Here is a 26393-nt window from a genome sequence, read left to right on the forward strand (position 1 = left end):
CGAGTAATTCTTAAGCGCGTCACACAGTCCACGAATTCCCAGTAGTGTATAATTCCCAAAAAATTTCATCAACAACAAAACACATCCTAAATCAAACATTTACAAACCAAATCCACAAAGACAAACTTACTTCCATGGTACATCACCAACAGTCCTCCAACTCTCAGTCGAGTCTTTATAGAACAACGAAAATTCCGATTCCGAATCAAATAAGCGTAGTCCAAAACATGATGTGTCTACCTAAAAAAAACTTGCGATAACCAACCATTAAGGAACCATCTTACAGGTCAAGTTCTTGTGCCGTCTAACAAATGGAAAAAAAAATGTGTGCGTGTCTGCGTGCTTCATACCGAACATGTCCTCAAGTTGAATGGCAAATCTTGTGAAACCGGCATGTTCATGGATGCATACTTTACGACCAATAACACGATTCCTTCCATGTTAACCTTCACATAAGCCCGTCTCTCTTTGCTCTGAACAACCTCTGTTTCTTTATCATCTAACATCACCATTGTCTGATATACATTTGAGATAGAGGCTTTCATGTACGGGTTCATCTGATGAGACCAACCCATAAGCTCACCATAATCTGCTGAATTGACAACTAATCATCCGTGCAAAGAATTCACAAATATGTTAGTACTAAAAACCCCAATTGCGTAAGAAATAAATAAAGGAAGAAAGCAAAGTCCAACTGCGTCTCAGACTCTGGGTTGGACTAAAAAACCCAACTGCGTATGAACTCTATCATCATCATAGTCAGATACAACCCTGGATCAGATACAACCTTTGATCAAAATCGTCACCAGTTTTAACTCCCACAATCTTCCCCCGATTTGTGTGGCAAAAATCAGCATTAATGGAGCTGGGTTTTAGCAAAACTCTCGATCTGCATCAACAATTTTGGATTGTGGAAAATTAAATCAGAATTTCTGCCCGTGAGGAAATTCACACTAGAGAAGAAGAAGAGAAGGAATTGAAGAAGAAGCGTGAAGAAACATAACTTCATAAACTATGGGTTTGGGAGAAATTTTCTCAAAAAAATTGGGTACGCCCGTGTAGTTTCACAAAAAAAAAGAAGGGGTCACTTTACTGTATTCTGAAAGTCGAGATCTAAAGTAGCCTTTTGATATAGAGTTAACTAGAACTCGATGGGCACCAGCAGGGGCGTTTGTCAGGACAATGATCCTTTCCCGTGTTTATATCTAAAGGTTGTAACAGAAGAAGACAGAAAGCAAATAAGATTTAATTGATCAACACAGCGACAATAAAACCAAACTGTTTTAAATAAAATTGATCTAGCTCGCATAACCAATGTTACTTTCATGTCAATTTGTTTTCTTTGTGGACAAATTACATGTCACCTAAAAACAGGTCTTCCGAGGTCGCACTACGTAGAACATTAAAGAATGGTACCCAACAATATATAAGACAATTCGGATCATTTACACTTTGCATACAACTCTTCTCTCTTCAATGACTTGCATAAAAATCTTCTCTCTATCTCTTTAATAAATCTTTAATAAATCCCAGTTACCCGAGTAAGAACCTGAATACATCCATTAATGAAATGATACCTTCCACTCGTTTGCTTCCAGCTTCTACAATCACAAGTCTTCTTACACCTGAAATTCATAAAGACATGAAGTTAACCTTGGGAGATTATGATTCCAAATAGAGCTCAGTCTTCTAAGTTCGCAAGTAATCCACTATCCAAGAAAACAGAGTTCTTAATTTACCTGGATTAGACAACCGCTCCATTACTTTGTGTAAAGAATCAGTCCGTAAACACATCTGACATTTCTGTCCTTCAAATAAGCCTGTGGGAGAATTTGCATCTTGACCCAACTGCAATGCCTGTAACCATGAAGGCAAAAGTACAGTATTATGACATGATCATAAAATCACGAGGAAAAAAAAAAAACAGTTACCTGATGGATGCTCATTTCATCAAGATGAATTTGAGCATAAACCTTATCTTTCGCCAAAGCTGTGATGTCACTGCGAAAGAGAAATACACAAAACCCTACAACCTTCAATATGGTTTCAAAATTCAGTCAGACTTAGAATATAATGTTCAAACGACAGATAGAGGGGGATAATTACCTCCGTGAGTATATATCCAGTAACGAATCGTTGTCATCCACTATTGGGATGGAACTTACTTGAGCTGCAACAACATTAAGCGAAAATGCACACAAGTAAACAATGGTCAGAAATTTTCCTTAAAGAGTTAAAGCTTCTCCTCTAAACAAATCAAACGCCACTCCCGACTCAGTTAATTAATGGGAACTTCATTGTATAGTATGCATATGTACCTTGAAGTAATAAAGATAAGGCAGCACTAAGAGGTGCATTTGGTCTCAACATTGCCAATGGTCGCCCGTTTGGTTCCCCAATTTCTGGAACCCATGTACCCAAAGGAATTGAGCAGATTGGTTGTTGCAGGATAGGCAACGAGCTAGAAGAATGTCTAAAATGCCTACATACACCTGGAATTTAACAAGAAAATTGATCTGTCGGTAATAAATCAATTAAAAATCTCTACTTACATACACACAGATGGAACCAAGACAAGAAGATTAAAATGCTTACATTTTAATACTCCTGAGAGAGAAGCAAGATGTAACAGCTGTGGGAACAAACCGTCCTGTGTAGAAGAATGGATAATTGGTACTGTAGCCACCTTGCTTTGCAATATCTTTAAGGCAACATCTTTCAGACAATCATATGGCCCAGCCTAAATCACATGCCCCAGAGTAAATGATGTTAAATACTGCATAATACAGATTACTTGTATGTGGAGATTATATGTAAGGTATTCAGATGTTTATTCTGGTGCCAGGTGAAATTACAGAACAATCCTGTATCCGAAGTACAATAATGTAATGTATGTTGGAGAGGAGCACATATATTATTACCAATGCAAACAAAATAATATCAATCTAACCATCCTCAATACTACGAAATGCATTATACAGGGTGCTATGTAACTGTGGATAGTACCATTTAGTCTGCATACTTATTTCACAAGACGTTTGTTGGCTTATCTGTATGAATGATTAATGTGCGCCAAGAAGGAATGTGTTCAAAATTCCATATACATAACAAGAAACGTGGCAGGACGGCTTTCACTGTTTTCCGTTCTGTTCAATGACACAGGTGGGGATAGCCTTAGTAGTACTGCAACTGGTACTGATGACAAGGGTGTTGGTAGCCGCATGAATGTTGGTTACACTGTTTGACCGGCTTAAATATCATATTATCATTAGTATGTAACATACTCACATGTGCATTAAAGAAAACGACTTGATGTGTAAACAAGATACTAAGGCTGGGGGAAAATTTTACTTTTACTTGCAAAAAATAACATTTTCCTAATTGTTTACTCTCGATGAACCAGGCCTAAAGTAGTACTCTAAACTCCTTTTTCTTTCTACCGCGCCTCTGTTCTAAGGTAGTGACTGTATAAATGCACAGAAAATCTAGTTTGAATAGTGCCACAGAAAAGCACATACATGGATCAAAGTTTTGGGAAACGCTCTTCCATGACCATCAATCTGCCTCTCAAGATGTGATTTGCTCTCCTTCCAAGCAGATATAGTGTGTGTCTCAAGCTCTTCTTCTGTCAGATTTGAGCCAAGACTTCCAAGCTGCAATTAAAGAAGATAACGATATTCTATCAAGGAATCTAAGGTTTTAGATACCATAATTCATAACAGTTTCGAATAGAAACAACTCTAGTGTACACATACCTCTTTCAAAATTAAGATAAAATCTAGAGCACTAAGGACTCCAACAAACTGTCCCTTGCAGGAGTCCCACAGAGGAGCCACAGGAATACCCTGGAAAGAGCTTGTCAGACAAAATGAATAGGGAAGTATACCCCACCAACAAAAGAATTTAGAAAGAAGCAGAATAAGTCCGTCCAACTGAAGTTACATTACTTCAAGGCAACAAATTGATGGAAAGCCTAGGAAATCAAATCTAAGACGCTACAAATTCAGCACCTATATAAACAGAGCTTTCTTCGCCAATTACTTCAGATCAGATTATTGTCTCGATGGATCATATGAAACTTATCTTGATAGTGCCTTAGTTTGAAAATGCCCTAAGCTTCAGACCATGTATAGGGCTGTGAACTAAGAAAATCGGAACTGCGGAAATTGACAACCAAGGCTATGCAAATGTGAACTGGACTTATGGACTCCTAAAACCTCAGTGGGTGTATAACAACATACCTGCTCGTAAAGAATATGAAACGCTTGCTTCACAGGTAAGTTAACATCCAATGCGAGAACCTGCAATTGACATGAGTCAAATCAGAAACTCTTTTGCTATGCATATGTAATTATTTTCGAAAGAATGATAAGGGTTAAGCATCCAGACCTTGCCTGACTCAGGCAGTAATTCATAGGCGGTGTGTGTGGACAAGAATACAGAAATACGGTGACGAGAGACCTCTAAATCAGCTTCTGAGATTCTAGGTAATGAACCATCTGACACTTTGACCTGTCTCGTATCAAAAAATGAACACAGAAAGCAGTAAGCTAAGTTAATTCTTTGTTCGTATTTTGATATCTCAATGAAGGAACTCACACGTTGTAAAAGCACTAAGAGTATGAGAACAAACACAAAGCCAGAGAGAGGCAATAGGCATGAAGCTGCCATGTGCCCTGCTAATTGAAACTTCAAAAGCCAAACTTACCACACGTTGAAATGCATCATTATCCACATCCATGTTAGATCTAGAGCCAGGTGACTCAATATTTATAATTGGCTCAGCTTCTCTAGTTAGCAAGACTGTATTCACAACCCCATAGTTGCCAGTAACAGAAGGCTGAGACTCATCATGACGCCATTCTCCATCAACAAAAAACTTGTACTGCATAAAATCAAAACAAGGCAACAATTCAATTCAATATCCACAAATATAAAGAGTCACACAACTCATATGTTGGTGATTTCATCTATTCTGATACAGCTCAGTAAATAAGCATTCTGGAAGAATTTGAAAAAAACAAACAGATATTGACCTGATGATACCCTGGTGTTAAGCTGCATATGGCTTGAAAAACCGTGGGGCAACCTTCCACTGGAGACATTGGCAAATGCTCTGACCACCTGCATGGAAAAAATATTCAGGAATTAGTATCCCAATAATACATGAATTTACATTTCATAATAGTAATGGATTAGATTCTATCTCACCTTGTGAAAGAACCAGTAAGAAAGACCCTTGTACCGCCATAAGGCCAAACAAAACGTGTTGGAACAAGAACATGACCTCCTACAACTCCACTAGTTTCTGGCACTGAAGAATCCATACCAGAAGAATAAACTTGAAATACTCAAAAACCCAAACTTAAATTAATCCTTTTTTCTTCTGCTTACAAACTGGAATAACTCCCAAATAGTTGAATAAGGAACTCATTTCAAGTCAACTAACTGAAAAACCCTAATAAGTATTAATCCATCCATAGATAACAAAATCAGCAAAATTTAAGCTTCTTTGTTTTTTATTTGGGATCCTCCAAATAAGAGGACCCCTTAGTTATTACACATTGCCAAAGCCAGTAGCACCAGTAGATCAAAATCACTATCGACACAAACAAAAAGTTTGCCCCCAAATTCCAAAAACACTTCCTAAGTAATAACCAGATAAAATCTAAGCTCAAATTATATACTTCACTTTAAGCCCACAAAGCAATTCATCTATCACCACCTTTTAACTTCAAATTCCTGCAAAAAAATCAAAAAATCAAAAACCCACTTTTTAATTCAACTGATATAATCATAAGCAATATCAAAAGCCCTAAAAGAATATTCCCAGATAAAAAAAAAAAAAGAGATCTTGAAAGGGAAAGGGGGAAAAAACAAATACGAGTAAAAGAACCCTAACCCTAGGGAGAGAAGGACAGAGAAAGAGATCTCACTGTTTCTTGGACATGGTTAGATCTTGATTGAATCTCAGTGAATGAAAAAAATTGAACCCAAAAGTAGTAGAAATTGAAAACTAGAGATTGAGAGAGACAGAGGAAGAAGAAAAATAAAACCCTAAGCAAAAAGAAATTAATACAAGTAAAATAAATGATTGAGAGAGAGAGAGGAAAGAAAGAAACTCAGACAAAATTGTAAGATTTTGAAGATCTAACGGCGGGTGTGATGTGCCATGATGTGGGTCCCACTAACTAAGAAAACGAGACACATCTGCGGGAGCTCTACTAGTCCCTCCTGCCCGCAACAAATGTTAAAAGGGAGAACATTAAGAGCTTCTCCATGGATCGTACGTGAAGATAACCGTAAAAATCCATGAAGAATAGACGATCATTTTCCTTAACAATTTTCTCTAAACTCAACTTTTTAAGTTAATATGAAGATGACAATTTTGTGAAACATCCTCAGAATGAATGTCTAGTTCTAGATTATTAAATTTAATTTTATAGATACGTGATTAAGGATGGTTGAACTTCATGATAATTATAAGATAATTATATGCAAGAATAGTTTACACGGAATACATGGTAGCATTAATCCAACGTACGTCGATCATCTTTGGGGCAGCGATAATACCTTGTGGAGATCATGGTTTCTCTCTCTTGACCTTAGACGTAATGAGTTGTTAATTTCTTGGATACAATAATGATGGTTATTGTTTCCTTTCATAGGTAGAGAGATGACCAAGTTCCTAAGTAGTATTAGCCTTAGATCTCGACCGTCCATCAAAGAAGAGGTACATTAGGAATCAGACTCCTTATACAAACCAAGTTATAGCAATATCCTAGTTATGAGAAAAATCTCACATGGGCCCAGCAAAGATAATTAATCACATAAGAAATTATCTTATATTCTCCCGTTGGTCCATGTGATTATCTAGTAATGATTAATTACAGGAATCATAAGGCGCGCGTAATTGCTAAACATAATACATTAGTGGTTAACGTAGTACCTTGATTAAATAAGCTACTCATGCGAGTCATAGCGGTTGCAAGTTGTCTTGTTATCAACATGTTCCCTTCCATGTACCACAACATAAATAACTCACTCAACTAGGCCTTTATGAGGAGTATCATAATGGTCCAGTTATGTCTTCAAAAGAAAGACAATTTCTGTTAACATTCATCCATTCACATAAGTGTATACTAAACATGGATACAAAAATATATTCAGAATTACATTAATAAAATCTCAACAAGTATTCAAAAATAAGCACATAAATTAGCTGAATTCATTGATTAGTTACTCCCACATACTTAAGATTTAATCCTTTCTTAAGAGATCTTAAAAGGTAACTGTTCGGTAAGTGCATTTGCAAAAATAATTGTGCTTAACGGTAAATAAACAACTTATTATTCTGAAATTCATATTTCACATATGGATACTCAAGATTCATGTGTTTTGTTTCCTTTGTATTCATATTGTGCTTTAATGCTGCGAAGTTAAGACGATAAATTTTAGCAATATGAAGACAAACTTAAATTTCTAAGTTTCGCAGTCATATTCAAACTCAATTGTGGAGCTAGTGTTAATGGATTCTTCTTTTATAGAATCCGCACATCCAGCAAAATTTGAGTCTAAAAACCCAATCAACTCTAATTGGATTGAGTAACTAATTGTAAGACATAAGTCAAGACTATTATCTCAAAATTCTTGATAGCTTTGGCATAATTTGTTCTTCGATTCCATATGTATATGCTAACATAGCAACAATTCGTTATATGTTCCATTTCAGAGATATAATGAAGATTAAATTTATATCTTCATTCCAATATGAAACAAAATTTTTTATGCATGTTATTATCTCAAAAATTCTTTCAATATTCGACATTTATATGAGAGCTATCGTAATCTACATGATATATGACTATCACATGTTAAGCTTCATTGATATTATATATTTCGAAAAATATGGAGATACGCATAAAGTCAAGATCACTACTCGTATGTAATAAGTATTAACATGAAATACCAAGAGTATGAACTTCTCCCAGTGATCTTGAGGTATATGCATAAATCTTTAATAATTTCAGCCAAAACCAATTAACATTAATGGTCTTGTTGAATTTTAGATATGCAATACTCGGGAGGCTTGCTTAATTGCATACTCTGATTTCTTAAGCTTGTATACTATGTGTTCTTGTGTTTATAAGAAAAGGCTTTCAAGTTAACACGCGTAAATTTTCTTCATAATGTTTCAGTAATAAAGGCTATTTTCACATTTAATTAATGTAACTCTTGGGTCATACTGAGCTACTAATAATACTATGATAATTCTGAACAAGTCTTTCTTTGACACGAGAGAAAAACTTATCTATAATCAATGCATCATTTCAGAGTAAATCTTTGGATACACAAGTCTTGCTTTATACCGTTTAACATTGTTATTACAATCGTGTTAGGTCAAAAAAAGACCTACTTTCATACAACTGATTTGTGTCATTCGAGCAATTAAACAATACCCGAGACTTGACTTTCAACCATTGATTTTCACTCACATAGCATCAATCCATTAATCAAAATTATTACGCATAATAATATTTGTGAACCAGAGACCGAGTCTTTGCCATTTCATATCAAAACGAAATAAATTCTTATAAGAAAATCACTGAAACAATATGAATAACTTTCTTTCAATCTCTTTTGAGACCTTCTTAATGCCGATTCATGTGCTTATCAATAATTTCTTTATTGACCGTGGTTTATTATGGAATATAGGATCAATAATTTGTAATCTTTCATTATCTAACGGTTCGACAATGAGAAGATTCACAACATCTGTAGAAGTCTTAGATAAAGCGATCATTATCCTGACTTCTCAAACAGATATATCCATGTATTCCAACATATTAATGCCATCACTAATGAATTTACATTTTCAGTTTCAATAAATCTCATCATACTATGGATAGAACATTAAAATATATGCTTTGGATTATTTAGGAAAACTAATGAACCATTAATAGTTTCCAAATCCAAGTCTATTGTTTGGGAATGTAAGCCCTCGCCTCAACTGATTAACCATAACTTAAAGGTAGCTTAAACTAGGTTTCCAGCCCTTCTACATTCCAAAGTGTGTCTTTGAAACTGCTACTCGGAAATCTATTTAAAAAACACGGCTGTAGATAAGGCTGCACAGGAACCGAACCAGAACCGGAGAACCGCACCAGAACCGGCAAATCAGGACCAGAACCGGACCGGAACCGGAGAAGGCGGGACAGAGACCGGGAAAAAGATTCAAAACCGGTTGTATAGTAAATACAGGGACCGTTTCTAGTTGATTCTCGTACCTGTACCGGACTGAATTACCTGGAGTGATTATATCCACTGATTTAAATGCATCTTAACCCTTGATGCTAGGTCTTATAACCTCGTTAGTTTCTCGTTCTTTCCTTCCTCTTCTTCTTCACTTCTTTTGTTTTACAGAGACACCACCACCATTTTATCACCAGCACCACTTCATGACGAATTAGAGATCGACTATAAGTTTTACACTTTCACTCTCTCACTCTTCGTCTCCTTTTCTCTCAACTGAAAGAACAACAGCTGCACAATTCTTAATGTTAGATTGAGTTAGGGTTTTTACTTTTTTAGTGTGTGTTAGTAACCAGAAGATGGATCTTGCTTTAAATTTGAAGTTGGCAGTGAATAAATGAAGAAATTGATATATTAGGGTTTGAGTGGAGAATAAATTGAGTGGAAATGGGAACTAGGGTTTGTATCAGAATCTGAAATTGAAGAAAGGGTTCTGGTTGATTGAAGAGATGAATTGATTCCGTGATGGGTATTAGGTTTGATGTTTCTGGGAGTTGACTGATAATGGTGATATAATGGGTGGAGTTGCTGTTGAAGTGAATCAAGCACAGAGAAAGGAAGAATTGATCTGGGTTTAGAATGTTGAGTTGGGTACTTACTCAATCTGGTTTTGCATGGTTCGAATACTCTCTAATTTGTGTTAATGAAAAATCCTTGTGATTTTTATTGCAGATTGTTTGATGTTCTCTATTTTTACTTGTTTAATTTGTAAACTATACAATCAATCGTCTGTGAAGCGAGTTTCTGCACACAACCTGTTTGTGCTAATGCCTCAAACAAAATTTGGGTGTTGTGTGATGTTGGTATTACTCAATTTTCACTTTCAGTGTCATTGATTATGTTGTGCAACAAATACTGAAGGTAAAAACCCGGTACCGGTCAGTACCGGACTGGTCTTATAGGTACAGGTACAACTCCAGGTACATGTACAGGTACCGGGCCTTAAAATGAAGACCCGGCCTACTCCAGGTACAGGTACCGGGTTCATAAGAAACCCGGACTTGTACCGTCCCATGTGCAGCCCTAGTTGTAGAAGAAACATACACTCACAAATGTATGACCATTATGCATGACTCATAACGCTTATAACCATTTCCATAAGAGTATGATTTATCCTTTGACATACACCATTATGCCAAGGGTAAGTTGGCCTCGTGTATTGAACAACAATTCCAAACTTTTGGAGATACTACGTAAAAGATTTAGGATATTATCCTATTTTTTCATACCATTCACAACATTCACCACCTTTATCAGACTTTATGATTTTTACTTTCTCTATAATTGCCTCTCAATTTCAATAATGAATTTTTTAAGAAAAAAAAATCCACGGATTGAGATTCATAATGCAATTGATAGATGTACACAGTGATGCGAAAAATCATCAGGTGATAAACAATTTTATCTTCTAAAATTTAGACCATTAAAAGTATACAAAATAATCGTAATAAACAATTAATAAGAACAAAAGCTGAATTTATAATAGAGATAAATTACAAGTAAGCTTACGGTAGTTTTCATACCTTCAATAAGATTTTCCTGTGGGAGAAACCTTATAAAGGAACAATGTGAGACATGAAAAACATCAGTAGATATTTTACCTTTTCATACACCCAAAATTATGTTTGTTTAATACCACAACTAGAGTCGCCTGTGGGAGAATCTCGTCCTATCATGTGTTAACAAACTCAAATAATTCTAATGTTCAACCTAATACATCGGAATAAAGTCATCTGTGGGTAGCTATTATTTTACATGTATATGAAACATTTAGATAACCTTAATGCTTGTTTAAACGTGTGAACAAAAACTACTCATGCGCGTCATTGTTCTAATCGTTAAATCAAACTAAGAGGACTCAAAATATACAACGCTAACAAGATAAGAGTTTAGCATCACCGTGGTGATAACTAAACTATCCACCAAGCATGTACAATTGCAAATATTACACTAACTTTTTTTGTGATATTGCACAGTGTCACTCAATGATATCGACATACTTGATCTGATCATAAATAATTTAGTCGATTATGAACAATTATGAGTAACCCTAAAACATTAATCATAAACATATATACAAAAGCATGTCATATATGAACTGTGAAAATATCAACACCCTTTAATTGAAAAATATCCAAACATGACGAACCTTTCTTAACCCAAAATCGAGCATTAAGCAAGTATATAAGTATATTTCAATAATGAATTTCATTGAAGAAAAATTCTTTCATGCATTACTAGTTTAATTTGATGCAAGTTTGAAAAATCGTGAGGAATAAGGGGTATAATGTGGATTAATATGAAGGGTGTTACATTATGCAGTGAACATCATATATTTTCACAAATCTATAGGAATTTATCCAAAAAGACAAACCTCAAATCTATAGAGAATGCAATAAGTATTGGATATAAAACAACATAATAACAATTTTCATGAAAATCTGAAAATTCCATAATGGGTTACTGAACTCGGTAATGAGTTAATTTAAGTAAATTTTCTTTTATGCATTTCAATCAGAAAACATGAAAAAATTCTTTGGAATTTACTTAATTGTGATCTTTATTTTTATATGATAAAAACTGACACTCGGGTTAGAAAATGAAAAGAAATGACATTAGACACTCATTAAAACATAAAATGATTGAGATCCATAATATATGATCAAATAAAAAATCATATCTTTCAATATTTTCTTAAACATGTGAACTCAAATTACTTGTGAGTAATTGGCGTTCTAATACATTTAAGCAAAACAATATAGTAAGCACTTGACAATATAATGATTATGGCCAAAGAAATTGTTTGAAAATCACTGTGGTGGTCGCCAAACAATCTTAACAATAATGCTATTATCATAATAATTTGATAGTCGCTAAACCTCACCTTTACGGCTTCGCGAATTCATGCTTACAATAACAATATGATTATTGCTAAGATAAAAAAACATTGTAGTGTACTGTGGTGATAGCTAAAGAGTCTCGACATAATGATCTTACGGACAATAATCTCGTTAAATAAAAAAAAATAACGCTGGGAGAAAACTCCTACCATAATGCACATACACATAAACCATATCATAATACACACTCAAATCTAATAGTGTGAAACATAGTTTCATTATAAACTCATTTGATAAAAATCAGATTAAATTGTGCATTAATATTATCGATAAAGCGGAAACATATTACTATAAGTTTTTAATATAATATAAATTAGTTTTTATTATAGACCAATCCTATTTATTATGTGGTTCCATAAAAATTGTGAATTCAGGGTTAGATTAAATTTGAACCAAGAAAAATCTTAACTAGGTCGGTTCCATACCCATTCAATCAAAGTCGGATGATGGGAAAAAATGACCTTTAACTAGCCAGAATAAAATTAAACAAGCAAAACGAACCATCTAAGCCAAGGGCCAAAATCTTTAAGCACACAACCAAAAATAGTTTCATGAGCCCATTTTCTTAAACCAGTAATGCATGCATTTCATTATGGCAGTAATACGTGCCTTTCATTATGGCACTAACCAGTAATACATGCCTCTCGGCCAATTAAAAGGGAAAGGACGGAGCATTTCAATTTTTAACCACTTTGAGATTTCATATGCCATTAATCAATAGTTCACCCACGTGCCAAAAGAAATCCATGTTACATTATGTCTCGCTCTGGCGATTTTCCTTCTCCTGCTTGTTCTCTTGCCGCTGATTCTCGCCTTCTTGATGCCTCCAAAATTCCGTTACCTTCTTCTGATTTGGCTATGTTAGATTCTTCTTCTCCACCCTTTTATAAGTATACTCTAACTGGTGATTGGTCTATGTTAGATGATGATGATTTTCTTGATTATTTAGATGAAAATCTTACCTATTTGGATGTTTCTGACAATCCTTTTTATTCTTCTATGCCTTATTCTTCTTCTATGCCTTCTCTTTCTTCTATTCCTACTCTTTCTGTTTTTTCTGTTGATCATCGTCGTCTCGCTGAACCGTACAAACGTGCTTTGATTGGGAAAGTTTTTGAAAAACGAGTTGGTTTTACGTATCTTCAAGAGAAAGTTAACCAATTATGGAAGTTGGCTGGTTCTGTTCTCATCCTTGACCTACATTTTGATTACTTCCTTTTTCGTTTCTCTGATGTTTCTGATTTTAAAAAAGTTCTTTTTGATGGTCCTTGGTTTATTCTTGGACATTTTCTCTCTATCCAGCGTTGGAAACCTGATTTCAAACCTTCTTTTGCTAAAATTACTCATGCTGTTATTCGGACTCGGTTACCTGATCTCCCAATTGAGTATTTTGATCATAAAGTTCTGTTTGACATTGGTAATCTTATTGGAAAAACTTTGCGGATTGATCTCACAACTAAACAAGTTGTTCGTGGCAAGTTTGCATGTATTTGTCTTGAATTAGACCTTCATCGACCTCTCACTCCTCTCATTTGTGTTGATCGTTTAACTCAGACAGTTGTTTATATATGAGGGTATTGATTCTCTTTGCTTTAATTGTGGTCTTCTTTCCCATGCTCAGAATTCATGTCCTCTTCTTCTTAATTCTTCTCCTTCCAATCATTATCGTCTACCAGTTCTTTGGCTTTAACTCCTTCTCCTATTTCTGGGCTTGGTCCTTGGACTCTTGTTCAACCGAAGAAAAAAACCCCAACTTATGTTCTTCCCAGTTCTTCTCGAGTTCAACCGGTTTTGAATAACTCAGCACATTTTAATTCATTTTCATCACCTTGCCCTCAACTCGGCCGGTTTACTAATTTGGGTAAAAACGTTTTAACTGGTAAATCTTATCTCATTAGAACTTCTGTCAGTCATTTACCGCCTATGAATTCCACCTCATCCTCTTTTGCTCCAGTGTCATCTATTCACCATCCTTGTCTTCCTGTTTCTACTGCCTTACCCTATATCTTAGGTACATGTGGCTTGTCTGTCTCCAACTCTCCATGCAGCCTTGCATGTTGACTTATGAAAATTCCCTCCCTATCTTTTCGTCTTCTGCTCTACCATCTCACTCCGACATTCTTAATTCTTCCACTTTGTTCTTTATATTCTTCTTCTCCTGTTAATTTCGTCTCTTCTTATCCTTCTTCTAGATTTTATTTTCCTTCTTTGTTTTCTTCAGCTAACCCTAATGGAGATTCATCATCCTCTTCTCAACCTCTTTTCAGGAGATTGAAATCAACCCTTTCCGGATTCGTGGATGGTGAATGAACGCAATCGATTCTTCAATAATCACAGACGAGATTTTTTTTGGGGGGGATGATGCGGTGGAGAAATATCAAATAATTCAACGCAATCGACTGGAAATGCTTCGACAACTTCGAGAGGAGATTCTGTTTCTATATCGTCGTCTTCTGCAAAGGAATCAACTCGATTTAATTCCTCCGTCTGTACTAGATCAAATAGTACCCATTCCTCAAGACCCAATTCTCGTTCTTCAACCTCTCTCTCTGTCTCTATCCTTAGAAGAACTACTAACTCTAAGTCTTTTGGAGAATAATGCATGTCTAAAATGCGACTCAAGGTATTGGCTCGGCAACAAGATAATAGAAACCTCTATACCACCTCTTGTAGAAACTCCAGCCTTGATAAACATTCCTCAGAATATGATGCTTTTCCAGTTGGAGATCATTGATCGTTGGGATCTGGAGATGTTCGACCATGGGTTTTACCGGTTCAGGCTCCTTCCTTTATTCCAGGATCCTTCGTTGGTATTGGAGCAAAGACTGATATTGATGCAGCACAAGTTGTTGGATCATTTGACTCACTAGTGCTATCCGAATCTCTTCCCAATGCCAAACCTCCACGTGAAAATTATATTTTGGAAACTGTAGGCCTTCTTTTGTAAGAGTAGCTCGTGATATAACTAGAGAATATAATCATGTTATTTTTGCTATTGTAGAAACTAGGGCCTTTGCAGAAAGAGCTACTCAGATTATAAATAAATTAGGTTTTGTAAGGCTTTTGTTGTAGATCCTGTGGGTTTTTCTGGGGGTTTGTGGATTTTGTGGAATCATGCTGTTGTAGATATTTCTTGTACTTCTACGTCTAGATAGTCAATTCATGCTATTGTGTCTCTTGTTAACTCTCCTCTTTCTCAGCCCTGGTTGTTATCTTCTATCTACGGGAGTCCAAATTCAGCTATTACACAACGTCTGTGGGCTGAGCTGGAAGTTGTCTCTACTGTCTGGTTGTAGCCGGTTAACCCTTGGAGATTTCAACTATTTTCTTCATCATTCAGATAAAAGAGGTGGTAATCCAGTCTCTCTTTTTCAATCCCAAGAGCTTGCTGGTGTTTTAAGTCGTTACGAGTTGATTAATTTGGCATCATCCGACCCAAGGTTTACTTGGAATAACCAACAGACTGGCTGTCATAACATTAGAGAGAAGTTGGATAGGGTTGCCGTTAACTCTGCTTTTCAACTCCAATTTCCTCAAGTTCAGGTAAGTAACCGTTCTTATTTTAATTCTGATCGCAGGGCCTTGCTAATAGATTTTAATCCTCCCAAATCTAAGTTTGTTTCTCGTCCCTTTAGACTTGAATCCATGTGGCTTGAAGACCCTAGGTTTGAGCATGTTGTTTCACTGTGTTGGTCTGAATTGTATGCTTGTCTTTATAATCCCTCAATTTTTGATAAATTAAGTTCTTTACGCAAGCATGCTTTAGCTTGGAATAAACTGGTGTTTAGCCAACTCAAGACTAATATCCAAGTTGCTAAATCTGATTTATGTATTGCTCAGCAACAATTTGATTTGGTTCCTTCGGCTTTTAACAAGACGTCTGTCGACTCTCGTCTTGCTTTATATTTGAATGCTTTGCATCTTGAAGAGATTTTTTGGCATCAAAAATCTCGTGTTAAGTGGCTTAGGGCGGGAAATTTGGAATACTCATTTTTTCCATATTTCTACTCTTGTGCATAGACATAAAAACCAAGTCGTTGGGATCAAAAAATGTGATGGGTATTGGGTTACTAGTCAGGATGAGATTTCTTTGGATCTTGTTGATTATTTCAAAAATCTTTACACTAATTCTATCCCCACTTCTTGTTCTTTACCTTTGCTTCAACCTCTTATTTCTCTGATGTAAATTCTTGCCTTACTGCTCATGTGACTGATTTAGAAATTTCTACTGTCTTACATAGCATGGGCCCTTTGAAAGCCCCAGGCCCCGATGGTTTTCAGGGTCAGTTCTCTATCAAGTATTGGCATATTGTAGGTTTGGATGTTTCAAATTTGATAAAAGACTTTTTCGCTAATAGTGTTATGCCTTCTACTCTTAATAACACTTATTTGGCTTTGATTCCCAAGGTTGATAATCCGTCCTCGGCATCCCAATTCCGCCCGATAAGCTTGTGCCACTTTTGCTACTCATTGATTACTAAGATTCCGACTTATTTCAAAGTCTCAGTCTGCTTTTGTTAAGAATATGTCCATCTTTGATTCAGTTTTAACCACTAATGAATTGTTCCATTCTTTCAAACTTAAAAAAGGCAAGTCAAGTTGGTTTGCTTTGAAACTGGATTTTGAAAAAGCTTACGACAGGACTCAGTGAGATTTTTTGAAGTTGGCTCTTCAGGCATTTCATTTCAGTCCCATTTGGATTAACTGGATTATGTCTTGTGTTTCTTCGACCTCTTTTCAAAGTCTTGTAAATGGTTCTCCCTCTGTAGATTTTTATCCGTCTCGTGGTCTTCGTCAGGGTGATCCTCTTTCACCTTCCTTGTTTATTATTTGTTTAGAATTTCTTTCTTTGCTTTTGGATGCAGTTGTTTCTAACGATTCTTTAACTGGTTTCAAGGTTTGTAAGGGAGCTCCTATGATCACTCATAATTTATATGCTGATTACAGTATCATCTTCTTAAAAGCTACTCATTCTAATTTCACTAATTTGGCTGCTATTCTTTCTCTTTTTTGTAGTTGGTCCGGATAGAAAATAAACTTTCATAAATCTAGCTTGATTTTTTCCTCTAACTTTGCTCCTTCTACTGCAAAGTCTTTGGCTAGGATTTTGAATGTTAAAATCTCTCTCAATCCAAGTAGGTATTTAGGTACCCCTATTCTTTGGACTATGATTGATATCCAGTCTTTTAAGGAAGTTTTTGATAGGATTGCTCAGAGGTATTCTGGTTGGAAAAAGGAGATCTTTAAATTTTGCTGGTAGAATTACTCTAATCAAAGCTTCTATTGATCCCGTTTCGAATCATTTAATGGCCACTATTAAGCTTCATGTAGGTGTTAATAAGGCTATAGATAAGATGTGTAGGGATTTCATTTGGGAGGATGTTAATGGTCACCAGAAAATCCATTATGTAGCCTTGCTAATTCTTTGTCATCCTACTTATATGGGTAGTCTTGGTAAGCTCCTACATGCTAAATATTACCGGTCGACTTCTTTCTGATCTTGTGATTTGAAAGGGGCTGGAGGTATAATTCGTGATAGCAGGGGTTATTTTGTATATGCTTTTTCGCATCATTTATGGTTCAATACTTTTCCTACTGCTGAAATCTGGGCTATTAGAGACGAACTTCTTCTTGCTCTAAAGATGAATATTACTCATCTTATTGTGGATAACGACTCTTCTTCTACTGTATCCTTTTGTAAATCTACAGTGTCTCCTTCCTGGTACTTGGAAGGTCTGGTTCGTGACATATCTCATCTGGTTAAGTCCTTTCAAGTGGTCCATTTTGTTCATCATCTTCGTGAATCTAATATGGTTGTTGATGCTCTTTCTAAAGAGGCATTAGTACCTTCATTTTTTGCTGAGTGGACCGTGCATCCACCTTACAATAATCTAGTGGGGATGGCTTTGCCCCGAGTTGTCAAAGTCTCTTAGGCTGTTTATAAAGTTGTTTACCAAAAAAAAAAAAAAATCCATGTTACATCTTAGGACAATTATCATTCGGACACATTTACAAACACGTACACATCCATGTCTATCATAAACAAAATTGTTTAACCTAAAACCACAGGCTCACAACGTTATAATTTTATTTTGTTTGCCAAACTAATGGAAGAGACGATCAAACCTAAAAAAAAATTGATGCGGCGGAAATAGGTTGATGCGTGATTTGGATTTCATGCTATTGATGATAGCGATCTATTATGACAGCGAGATGCATAAAACCAAGTGTGAAGTTTGAGTACATAATAACGAACAAAAACTACATCATTTTTGCATAACATTAACGGACTATCATGAGTTCTAAACACAAATTCTGGATGCCAACTATAAGATTTAATTTTATAGATACGTGATTAAGGATCGTTGAACTTCATGATAATCACAAGATAATTATATGCAAGAATAGTTTATACGAAATACCTGGTAGCGTTAGTCAAACGTACGTCGATCATCTTTGGGGCAACAATAATACCTTCTCGAGATCATGGTTTCTCTATCTTGACCTTAGACGTAATGAGTTGTTAATTTCTTGGATACAATAGTGATGATTATTGTTTCTCATTCATAGGTAGAGAGAGGACCAAGTTCCTAAGTAGTATTAGCCTTAGATCTCGACCGTCCTTCAAAGAAGAGATATATTAGGAATCAAACTCCTTATATAAACCAAGTTATAAATATTTAGTAATATCCTAGTTATGACCAAGATTCTCACATAGGCCCAACAAAGATAATTAATCACATAAGAAATTATCTTACATAGATATCCATTTCGAGGATGTTAAACTATCCTAATAAGCTTTTGTGTAACCATTTTAGCTGTAATAAAATCTTAAAATTACTAAAAATGAAATTTATATTTAGTCAGAAAAGGATCACAAACAACAAATAATTTTTTTCTCCTTAACTTATAGAAAAATTGGAATGAGGATGTCTTATTTATGTTGACGCCTAGAAAATACACACAACAACCATTGGAGAATCTCTAAGCTATTCTATTCCAAGCATACACTCCAACTAAATTTTTGCACGTGCTACGCATCTGATGATTTTTTCTTTTAACCATATTTTTGATTTAGTGTGACGTCGACGAAGCAATGCCCCGTCGTGATGCATTTTTAATCTAATGCGGCGACGAAGCTTTGTTTGGCTTCGCTCGACCCATCACAATGTATTTTCGATTTGGTGTGGTGCGGCTTCGCACAGTCCAATCGCGATACATTTTTGATTTGGTGTGTCAAGGCGATGCAATATAACCCGTGTTATGCACCATATGACAATTTTCAGGTTGGATAACAATTTTTGATTTGGTTAGTATAATGGTATTATTGTTATTAGGACGGAAAGGGAAAAAGATATTGGATGGATGTACGTACGTACCAAGAATGTGTTCATTTTTGGCTAGTGAATATGGTCATATGGAGCATTTTTCATATGCGGTATATGTACCGTACAACGGCTGCTCTAAGCAGCTCGTGAGGTGCATGCGGTTTGCTTTGGATGGTAAATTAGTGACTAGTAGGTTAACCATCTACACATGGCACGCCTTAAATCTGAGCCGTCTATTCATGTTTGTGAAAGTTTGACCCATCTAAGGTTTTGAAAATTGATATGGGCATTGGGATGCTAAGGTTGGCCCATCTTCTGATTAATTAAATTTTAATGTAAACGGGCGTAAAATTTGGGCAGCTGAATATGAAGGGTGGATTTTATTCACCGCTAGATGTAGAGGTGGGTTTCAACGAGGGGGCTCGTATATCTTAGGCACACTTTAGTCCCACATCCATTTAAGGATAGGCAACTAAATTTTCCTTGTTTGTGTGTACACATTGAAATGACGAAAATAATTGGGTTTTCCAATGGTAGACAAAACTCTCGTATTTTTGGATTTGGGCTCGAAAAGAACACCCTCCCTCAAACGGGTTCGGGTGAAAACCTTTCGGCTAGGACATTTTCAAGTCGGGTTTCACTGTACCGTGCTTTGATTATGGTCAAATATTCTTCCGAATCAAATGATGTCATGCGTGTATGTAAAGGGTATGAAGTGAATTAGGGAATAATAGATAACGATATTGTGTGTGTATGTACGCGCGTGTCTGTGTTGTTTGAGTAGTAGATAGAGTAACAGTGAATAAAATTTGTAAGTTTGTGTCAAATTGGGTATGGGAAAGAGGTCCTTCTTATATGGAGGAAGACCCAACAACTAGTTCTTTTTTTAAGAGGCGAAATAATTAGGTGAAATCGGTGCTCGTGAATGTCCGTAAAGACTGATTATGCCCCAATACCAAACTAGAATCGATCTTTATAATCATCAACATCCATCGATTATAAATTTGAAAATCAACAAAAAAGGTTGAACTTTCAACTTACCAGAATCGGTGTTAATCACGTAGATCAATTGTAGTCTACAAAATCAACCAAAAACTAGCAATTTTGAAGGCTTGAATAACCGGTATATATGAATACCTATAGCAACCGATTAAGGATGTAACCCACATAATCGATTAATAGGTAAGGCCATATAAATTGATTGTATGTTTGTATTTACAAAACATAAGTTGAATGATGCCATAACCCCGTTCCATACCATAATTAAAACCCATAAGTTTATTGTATTATAACACCATGGTACCATAATTAAAAACATCATCATCCAAACAAGTCTTATGATGATTTCAAACCATTAAAAGTCTTAAAAACTTTAACTTATAATGTATTAATTAGCTAGCATAATAAAGCATCAGGGAGCATCAACATTGAGAGCAGCATTTGAAGCACCAATACCAGCAGCAGCACCACCATCAACACCAACATTGGCAACGTTAGCAGCATCAACATTAATAACATTAGTAGCAACAAGTTCTGTCAAATCATCTTCACCAAATTGATACAAATCTTTCATATCCTCATCGTGTACCATCCGAACTTTAATTTCTTTTCACCTCTTTCTTTCAAATCTATTGAGCTCCCAAGTTTTTCAGATGCAAGTTTATCTTCCAGTTTCAATGCCTGCTCTAGTATGGTCTCTCAAGCAAATACAAAATTGTATTAGCTCCTTATGATAACCCATGTCCTCCTGTGAACAACATCTTTTTAGATTTCTCGATGGTAAAATATCAAGTGGTTGGAATCCATATCTATAAAAAACAAAACACAAACATATAAGTATGACTAAAGAAGAGAAGATTCAAAATGAAATCTACATAATCGGTGGATAAGAGACATGCATATCTACTGATACTGACTGGATAAAGATCTAGTAAAATAAAACTCACGGAACCGGCGGATAAGACACATATATGTAATCCGATTATGTCTAAAAAAATCTATAAAAACTGAAAAAATATGTGGATAAGACATATAAATATATATATATATATATATATATATATTGATTCCAATGCGAGGAACTCAAAAGACTAGTTAACACAATTAGGTGAACATGTATGTGAACCAATTTTCCGGTTCATATATAAACCAGATTAATTAAGTACTATTGAAAATAGTACAAAGAATGGGTTAATGTTGAAGCATCTTAATAACTGATTCTGGTTTTCTTTTTTTTAGATATGAAGTGCATCAATATATCAGTGTTTGTAGAAATATCTCATGTGTCGATTCTACTGCATGTGTCTTCATGGACATGGAGAACAGTGATTCCGGGTAGTTCTCAAAAAATTTGATTTGCAAAAAAGTAATTTTAAATGTGTAAATGATCGAAACAATGTTATTGATAGATCAGTAACTATGAGAACTACCTTAAATACACGGCGGTTGAAGTTTGAAAAAAATGAGATTAGGGTTTTTAGGATTTGATAAAAATGGAAAGTTTTTGTTGTTTAAGGTTGTAATTTTTTTGTCGTTGTTTAGAGTAAAGTGACGAAAATAGAAAGTATTTTCAATTTATATAAAATTAAAGTCAGGGTTGATATGGGGTAATTCAGTATTTTTGCTCAATTTTGACACCACATATCCTAGTTTTAGGATGTGAACAAAATTTGGTAGGCCTCAAATTAGGAAATCACAGTTCGGGGATATATAAAGTAATTGGGGGATATGATAATAGGACAAAATAGGGATTTAAATAGTAAATCAGAGCCACCCCCGATCATATTAACTAATTCCTAATCTACCCCTCTCTAATCATGTTTAGTGGTTAATTATAATTAGATAAGTTAGTAGATTAGTTAGATAATGATTAATATAAATCATAATCACTTAACTTTGGTGAGAGTAGAAGGAATTTTTTTGAGGTAATAGGAATTTGGTTAAAACGAGTGCTCCCAACATACAAAATGCCGGCAAAATCAACACCGACAAATGTACAGAAAATGGGTACTCCCAACTTACAGTGTCGGCATTGTAAGTTATATATCGAGCACGATGACACCATTTTCCGGCATGGTCTTCATCACTAATACAATACCGGCAATGTAAAAAAAAAAAAAAACTTCCGGCATGGTTTCTATCACTTCCGACATGATCTTCATCACTAATATTTCCGTCGGTATAAACAAAGAATTCATTTTCGAAGTGAGGAGCCAACAGAGAAGGAGAAGAGAATTTGAAAGGGAGTGGGTATATTTAGGTTTGATTATTTGTTTTAAAGGGTATTTTAGTATTTCCACCCCTAAAAAACACCCCTTAACAGAAACTATTGAATAATGATATTAATTTATATCCCCAGATTACTTTTAATATCCCTCAATTGCGCGTTCCAAATTAGCCAGGAAATATAAAGGCTAGTGGAGCAATGGGGCATCCCGGGGATTGCATACCTGCCTCCGTCCATCCCATCTCTTCCAATACCATGAACACTGAAAATTAATGCCTTTGATTATAGCGTCCATGAGATAGTAAGTTGGAGGAGTTTGAACATGCAGTACGTTTAGAATTTTCGTTGATTAGTTTCATTCTGGTTTTTTCATAATTTCAATTTATGTCACGTAAAATTTCTCTACAAATATATTCAAAATGAATAGGAAACTGACTAAAATTGTTAATAAAATACAATGGGATGATTTTATTAGAACTAGACATGAGCATTTTTAGATTATCAGGTATCTATCTGACATCGGTATTAGTTGATATTAATACGATACGTTGGTATCAGTAGGTTGACTTATGTTGACCGAAACTAAAAGTTTGTCCAGTGAAGGTGTTGTCGTCCTTAATCTTTTTTAATTTACATATAAATATGTTTAAACTATTTTCACGTATAATGATGTTGATGGTGGTTTTTAGTTTATGGCGGAAAATGTAAAAGTCTTTATTTTTGACCCGGTATCGGGATACTGAACTTTGGTGTGCCTTATAAAGAAGGCATTAGAACCTTATGAGTGCCCATTCCTCCCTTCATGTATGTATATATCTATATTTATAAGTTTCGCCTGGATGAATTCAGAAAATATACGTATATATATATACAACTATATTCACTATGTAATTCAGTACCTACATATATAAAATTACCAGAGCAGTGTTGGTGCATGTTGCAATACTCCCAGGTGTTCTATAATTTTACCATGAAATCTCAAGTTCCTAGATGAATTGCTCACTAGCATAGAGCCGAATGAGTATATATTTAGTGTTATGTTCCCTAGTTGAGCTCCTAATACATGTTCATTCTCAGCTGAATAACATCGATTTACTGGAGTATTTGACTAAGCTATGCATAAGAATACCTGATCAAGAGCATCACAGTCGTGCTAGACACATAATAGTAAAATTAACGATTTTGTGTAATACGCAGAATTTGCTGATTTTACCTAATTTTGTGTCAATATACGAAATTTAATTATTTTGCCCAAATTGGTGCAAGCATACAGTCTCGTGTATTTTTCCAAATTTTGTGCCAACACACAAAACTTGGTTGATTCACCAATTTCATGAGAAGACTCCGATTCATATGAAAACATCAATCGTAATACCCCGATGTTCGGCAGTGGTTGCCGATTGGATCATATAGGTAATGGTTTGTTTGTTCCTAACACCGATGTCTTTTCAGCACAGCTGGCTCCAGAATTGGCAGAAAAACCCTGCAGTTAAGCATGCTTGGGTGGGAGAAATCCAGGGATGGGTGACCTCCCGAGAAGCTGTTGTTGGATGACCGCAGCGATGCCCGTTGAAAACCCCACACTGCTGGATAACCGCAGTGGAGACAGTATCGGTAGAGAGACGGGTCATTACAAATGGTATCAGAGTCAATGACGGATCACCTGTCGAGGGTGAGAGAGTATGATGGATGAAATAGGTCAGGTATTTATCTCATAAGGTACATGGAACGCCAGAGATCTAGGATTGAATATACTCCAGGAGCCTAGAACGACTCCAATTTAAGCTGGTGGTATTGTAATACCCTGATGTTTGGCAGTGGTTGGACAATCGGAATATAGGTAATGGTTTTTCGTTTCCTAACACCGAGGCTTTTTCAGCACAATTGGCTCCAGAGTTAGCAGGAAAATCTGCAGTTTAAGCGTGCTCGAACTGGAGAAATCCAGTGATGGGTGACCTCCTGGGAAGTTCCACCTGGATAACCGCAATGATGCCCGTTGAAAATCCCATACTGCCGGATAACCGCAGTGGCTAAGTAGGGACAATATCGGTGGAGGGTCGGGTCATTACATCAATACATATGAAGTCATGAATTTGTCTAATTTTACTCAACTTGATGTGAAGCACATCATCTTGATTCCTGCTAGTTGAAAGTTAGTCTGCCCAAGCAAGGAGTTAAGATCGACTACACAGTGACCGACTAGGTCAGTCACTAATGGAATCCGGAAAATATGGCAGGCCTTACACCTCCCGTGATCGACCAATCAGGTCTCACGGTGACTACCTGCCTCCCCTTTACAATCAACCAATTAGATTTCTTGTATCCTACCTGTTCAGCTCTCAATGACTGGCCAAAGAAGACCGGCCGAGCTGCCTAAAAACGTGCAAGTCGCACATGTGACTGCCTGTAGCATGGACAGAACGTTTTAAAAACGTTAAAGTTAAAGTTTGTAACACTTGTAAACCTCGCAAAAGCGTCACGACACTCAAAGTTTCCGCTTCGTAACGCGTTAGCATTGCAGTTAATCATCGCAACAACCACACCTACAAACGTCTCAAAAGACGTTACGAAGTTCAAGCTCATGAAAATTGACTCTTCCTAAGCGTCACGATCATTGTAAAAGAGTTGTGACCCATCTGAGCCGTCTATTACCCATGGGGATGTCCGCGACACCTTACAAGTATCGAATTCATTTAATAACTTACTTCACATAATTTGTTTAACCAAGAGCACCATGCGCCGATTTGGATCACTTCACATGGAAAGTCATATTTTTTTGAAACTTGACTTGCCACTCATGACCTACCTGCAGCATAGCTCGCACGTGATTGGTCAAAAGACATATTTTCATGTAGGCCTTACATGCACGACCTACAATACACACTTAGTTGTTTGTATGACTACACATCCTTTTCTCCACTCCCCAGGACCACTCTTCACATATCATGGTGTCAAGAAGAGGTGTTGGACTCACTCAACAACCACATTCCATGTCATAGTCCATTTAATCTACGACATGATATACTCCATGTTAGAGCATTTCTCGGTTGAACCCACAAGTTTTGATATCTCAAGCTTGTTGTCAACGTTAGATGATCAAAACTACATCAGGATTTATAGTCTACTAAACCAAGTCTCAGACTAGGTTAAAATTTGGTAGTTGAGTATCAGATATTTCAGCTTCTTCCTTATCATCTAAAGCCCGCATGATCACAAGAGTTTTCAGGACTTAATGTTAGAGCATTGCTCGTCTGAAGAGTCAACTTCGTTAGGTTAGACTAGGAAGTTTAGAAATGTTGAGAAGAATTCGTGTTACACTGAAGAACTTGGAGACGTATCAGCATCAACGAAACCATCATCCCTTATGTTCGAGGTTAGTAATACAAGACTTGACTTGTTTCCGTTTATATCTACGTTGCTTTCAAGTCGTTTATATTGAAAACATAACATGCGAAGTTGTATTTATGAATCTCTAGATTAAAGACTTCATTATATTATGATCAAAGTGTTAAGGAAGAATATATAAGTTGTATCACAATTTTGGTATATTGGGTTACAAAGTATAACGTTTATCTTTTGGAATTTCGTAATTGCGATATGGACACTATCTTTGTAACTTGTTACTAA

At 35.9% G+C, this 26393-nt stretch overlaps 1 protein-coding gene across 1 annotated transcript; it reads right to left on the reverse strand.

Moving 5' to 3' along the window:
- Positions 1-1249: 1249 nt before the first annotated feature.
- On the reverse strand, positions 1250-6096 carry LOC113349641 (sucrose nonfermenting 4-like protein). Its single transcript, XM_026593644.1, has 14 exons — positions 5937-6096; positions 5212-5742; positions 5037-5124; positions 4709-4885; positions 4390-4512; positions 4242-4301; positions 3756-3845; positions 3519-3653; positions 2596-2740; positions 2319-2492; positions 2107-2170; positions 1932-2001; positions 1740-1857; positions 1250-1625 (listed from the first exon to the last, which is right to left on the reverse strand). Exons 2-14 carry the CDS (start codon positions 5325-5327, stop codon positions 1534-1536), a joined length of 1452 nt encoding a protein of 483 aa, XP_026449429.1. The 5' UTR covers positions 5328-5742; positions 5937-6096; the 3' UTR covers positions 1250-1533.
- Between the last annotated feature and the right edge of the window lie 20297 nt (positions 6097-26393).

The sequence above is a fragment of the Papaver somniferum genome, chromosome 2 (assembly GCF_003573695.1).
Source record: "Papaver somniferum cultivar HN1 chromosome 2, ASM357369v1, whole genome shotgun sequence".
NCBI classification, from domain to species: Eukaryota; Viridiplantae; Streptophyta; class Magnoliopsida; order Ranunculales; family Papaveraceae; genus Papaver; species Papaver somniferum.

Excerpts from the sequence above, each read along its gene's own strand:
- LOC113349641 (XM_026593644.1), bottom strand. The coding sequence starts at position 5,327 with ATGGATTCTTCAGTGCCAGAAACTAGTGGAGTTGTAGGAGGTCATGTT. Across the intron at positions 2,171-2,318 it reads CTTATCTTTATTACTTCAAG|CTCAAGTAAGTTCCATCCCA; the intron begins GTACATATGCAT and ends ATGTTGTTGCAG. Across the intron at positions 2,002-2,106 it reads CTGGATATATACTCACGGAG|TGACATCACAGCTTTGGCGA; the intron begins GTAATTATCCCC and ends TCTCTTTCGCAG.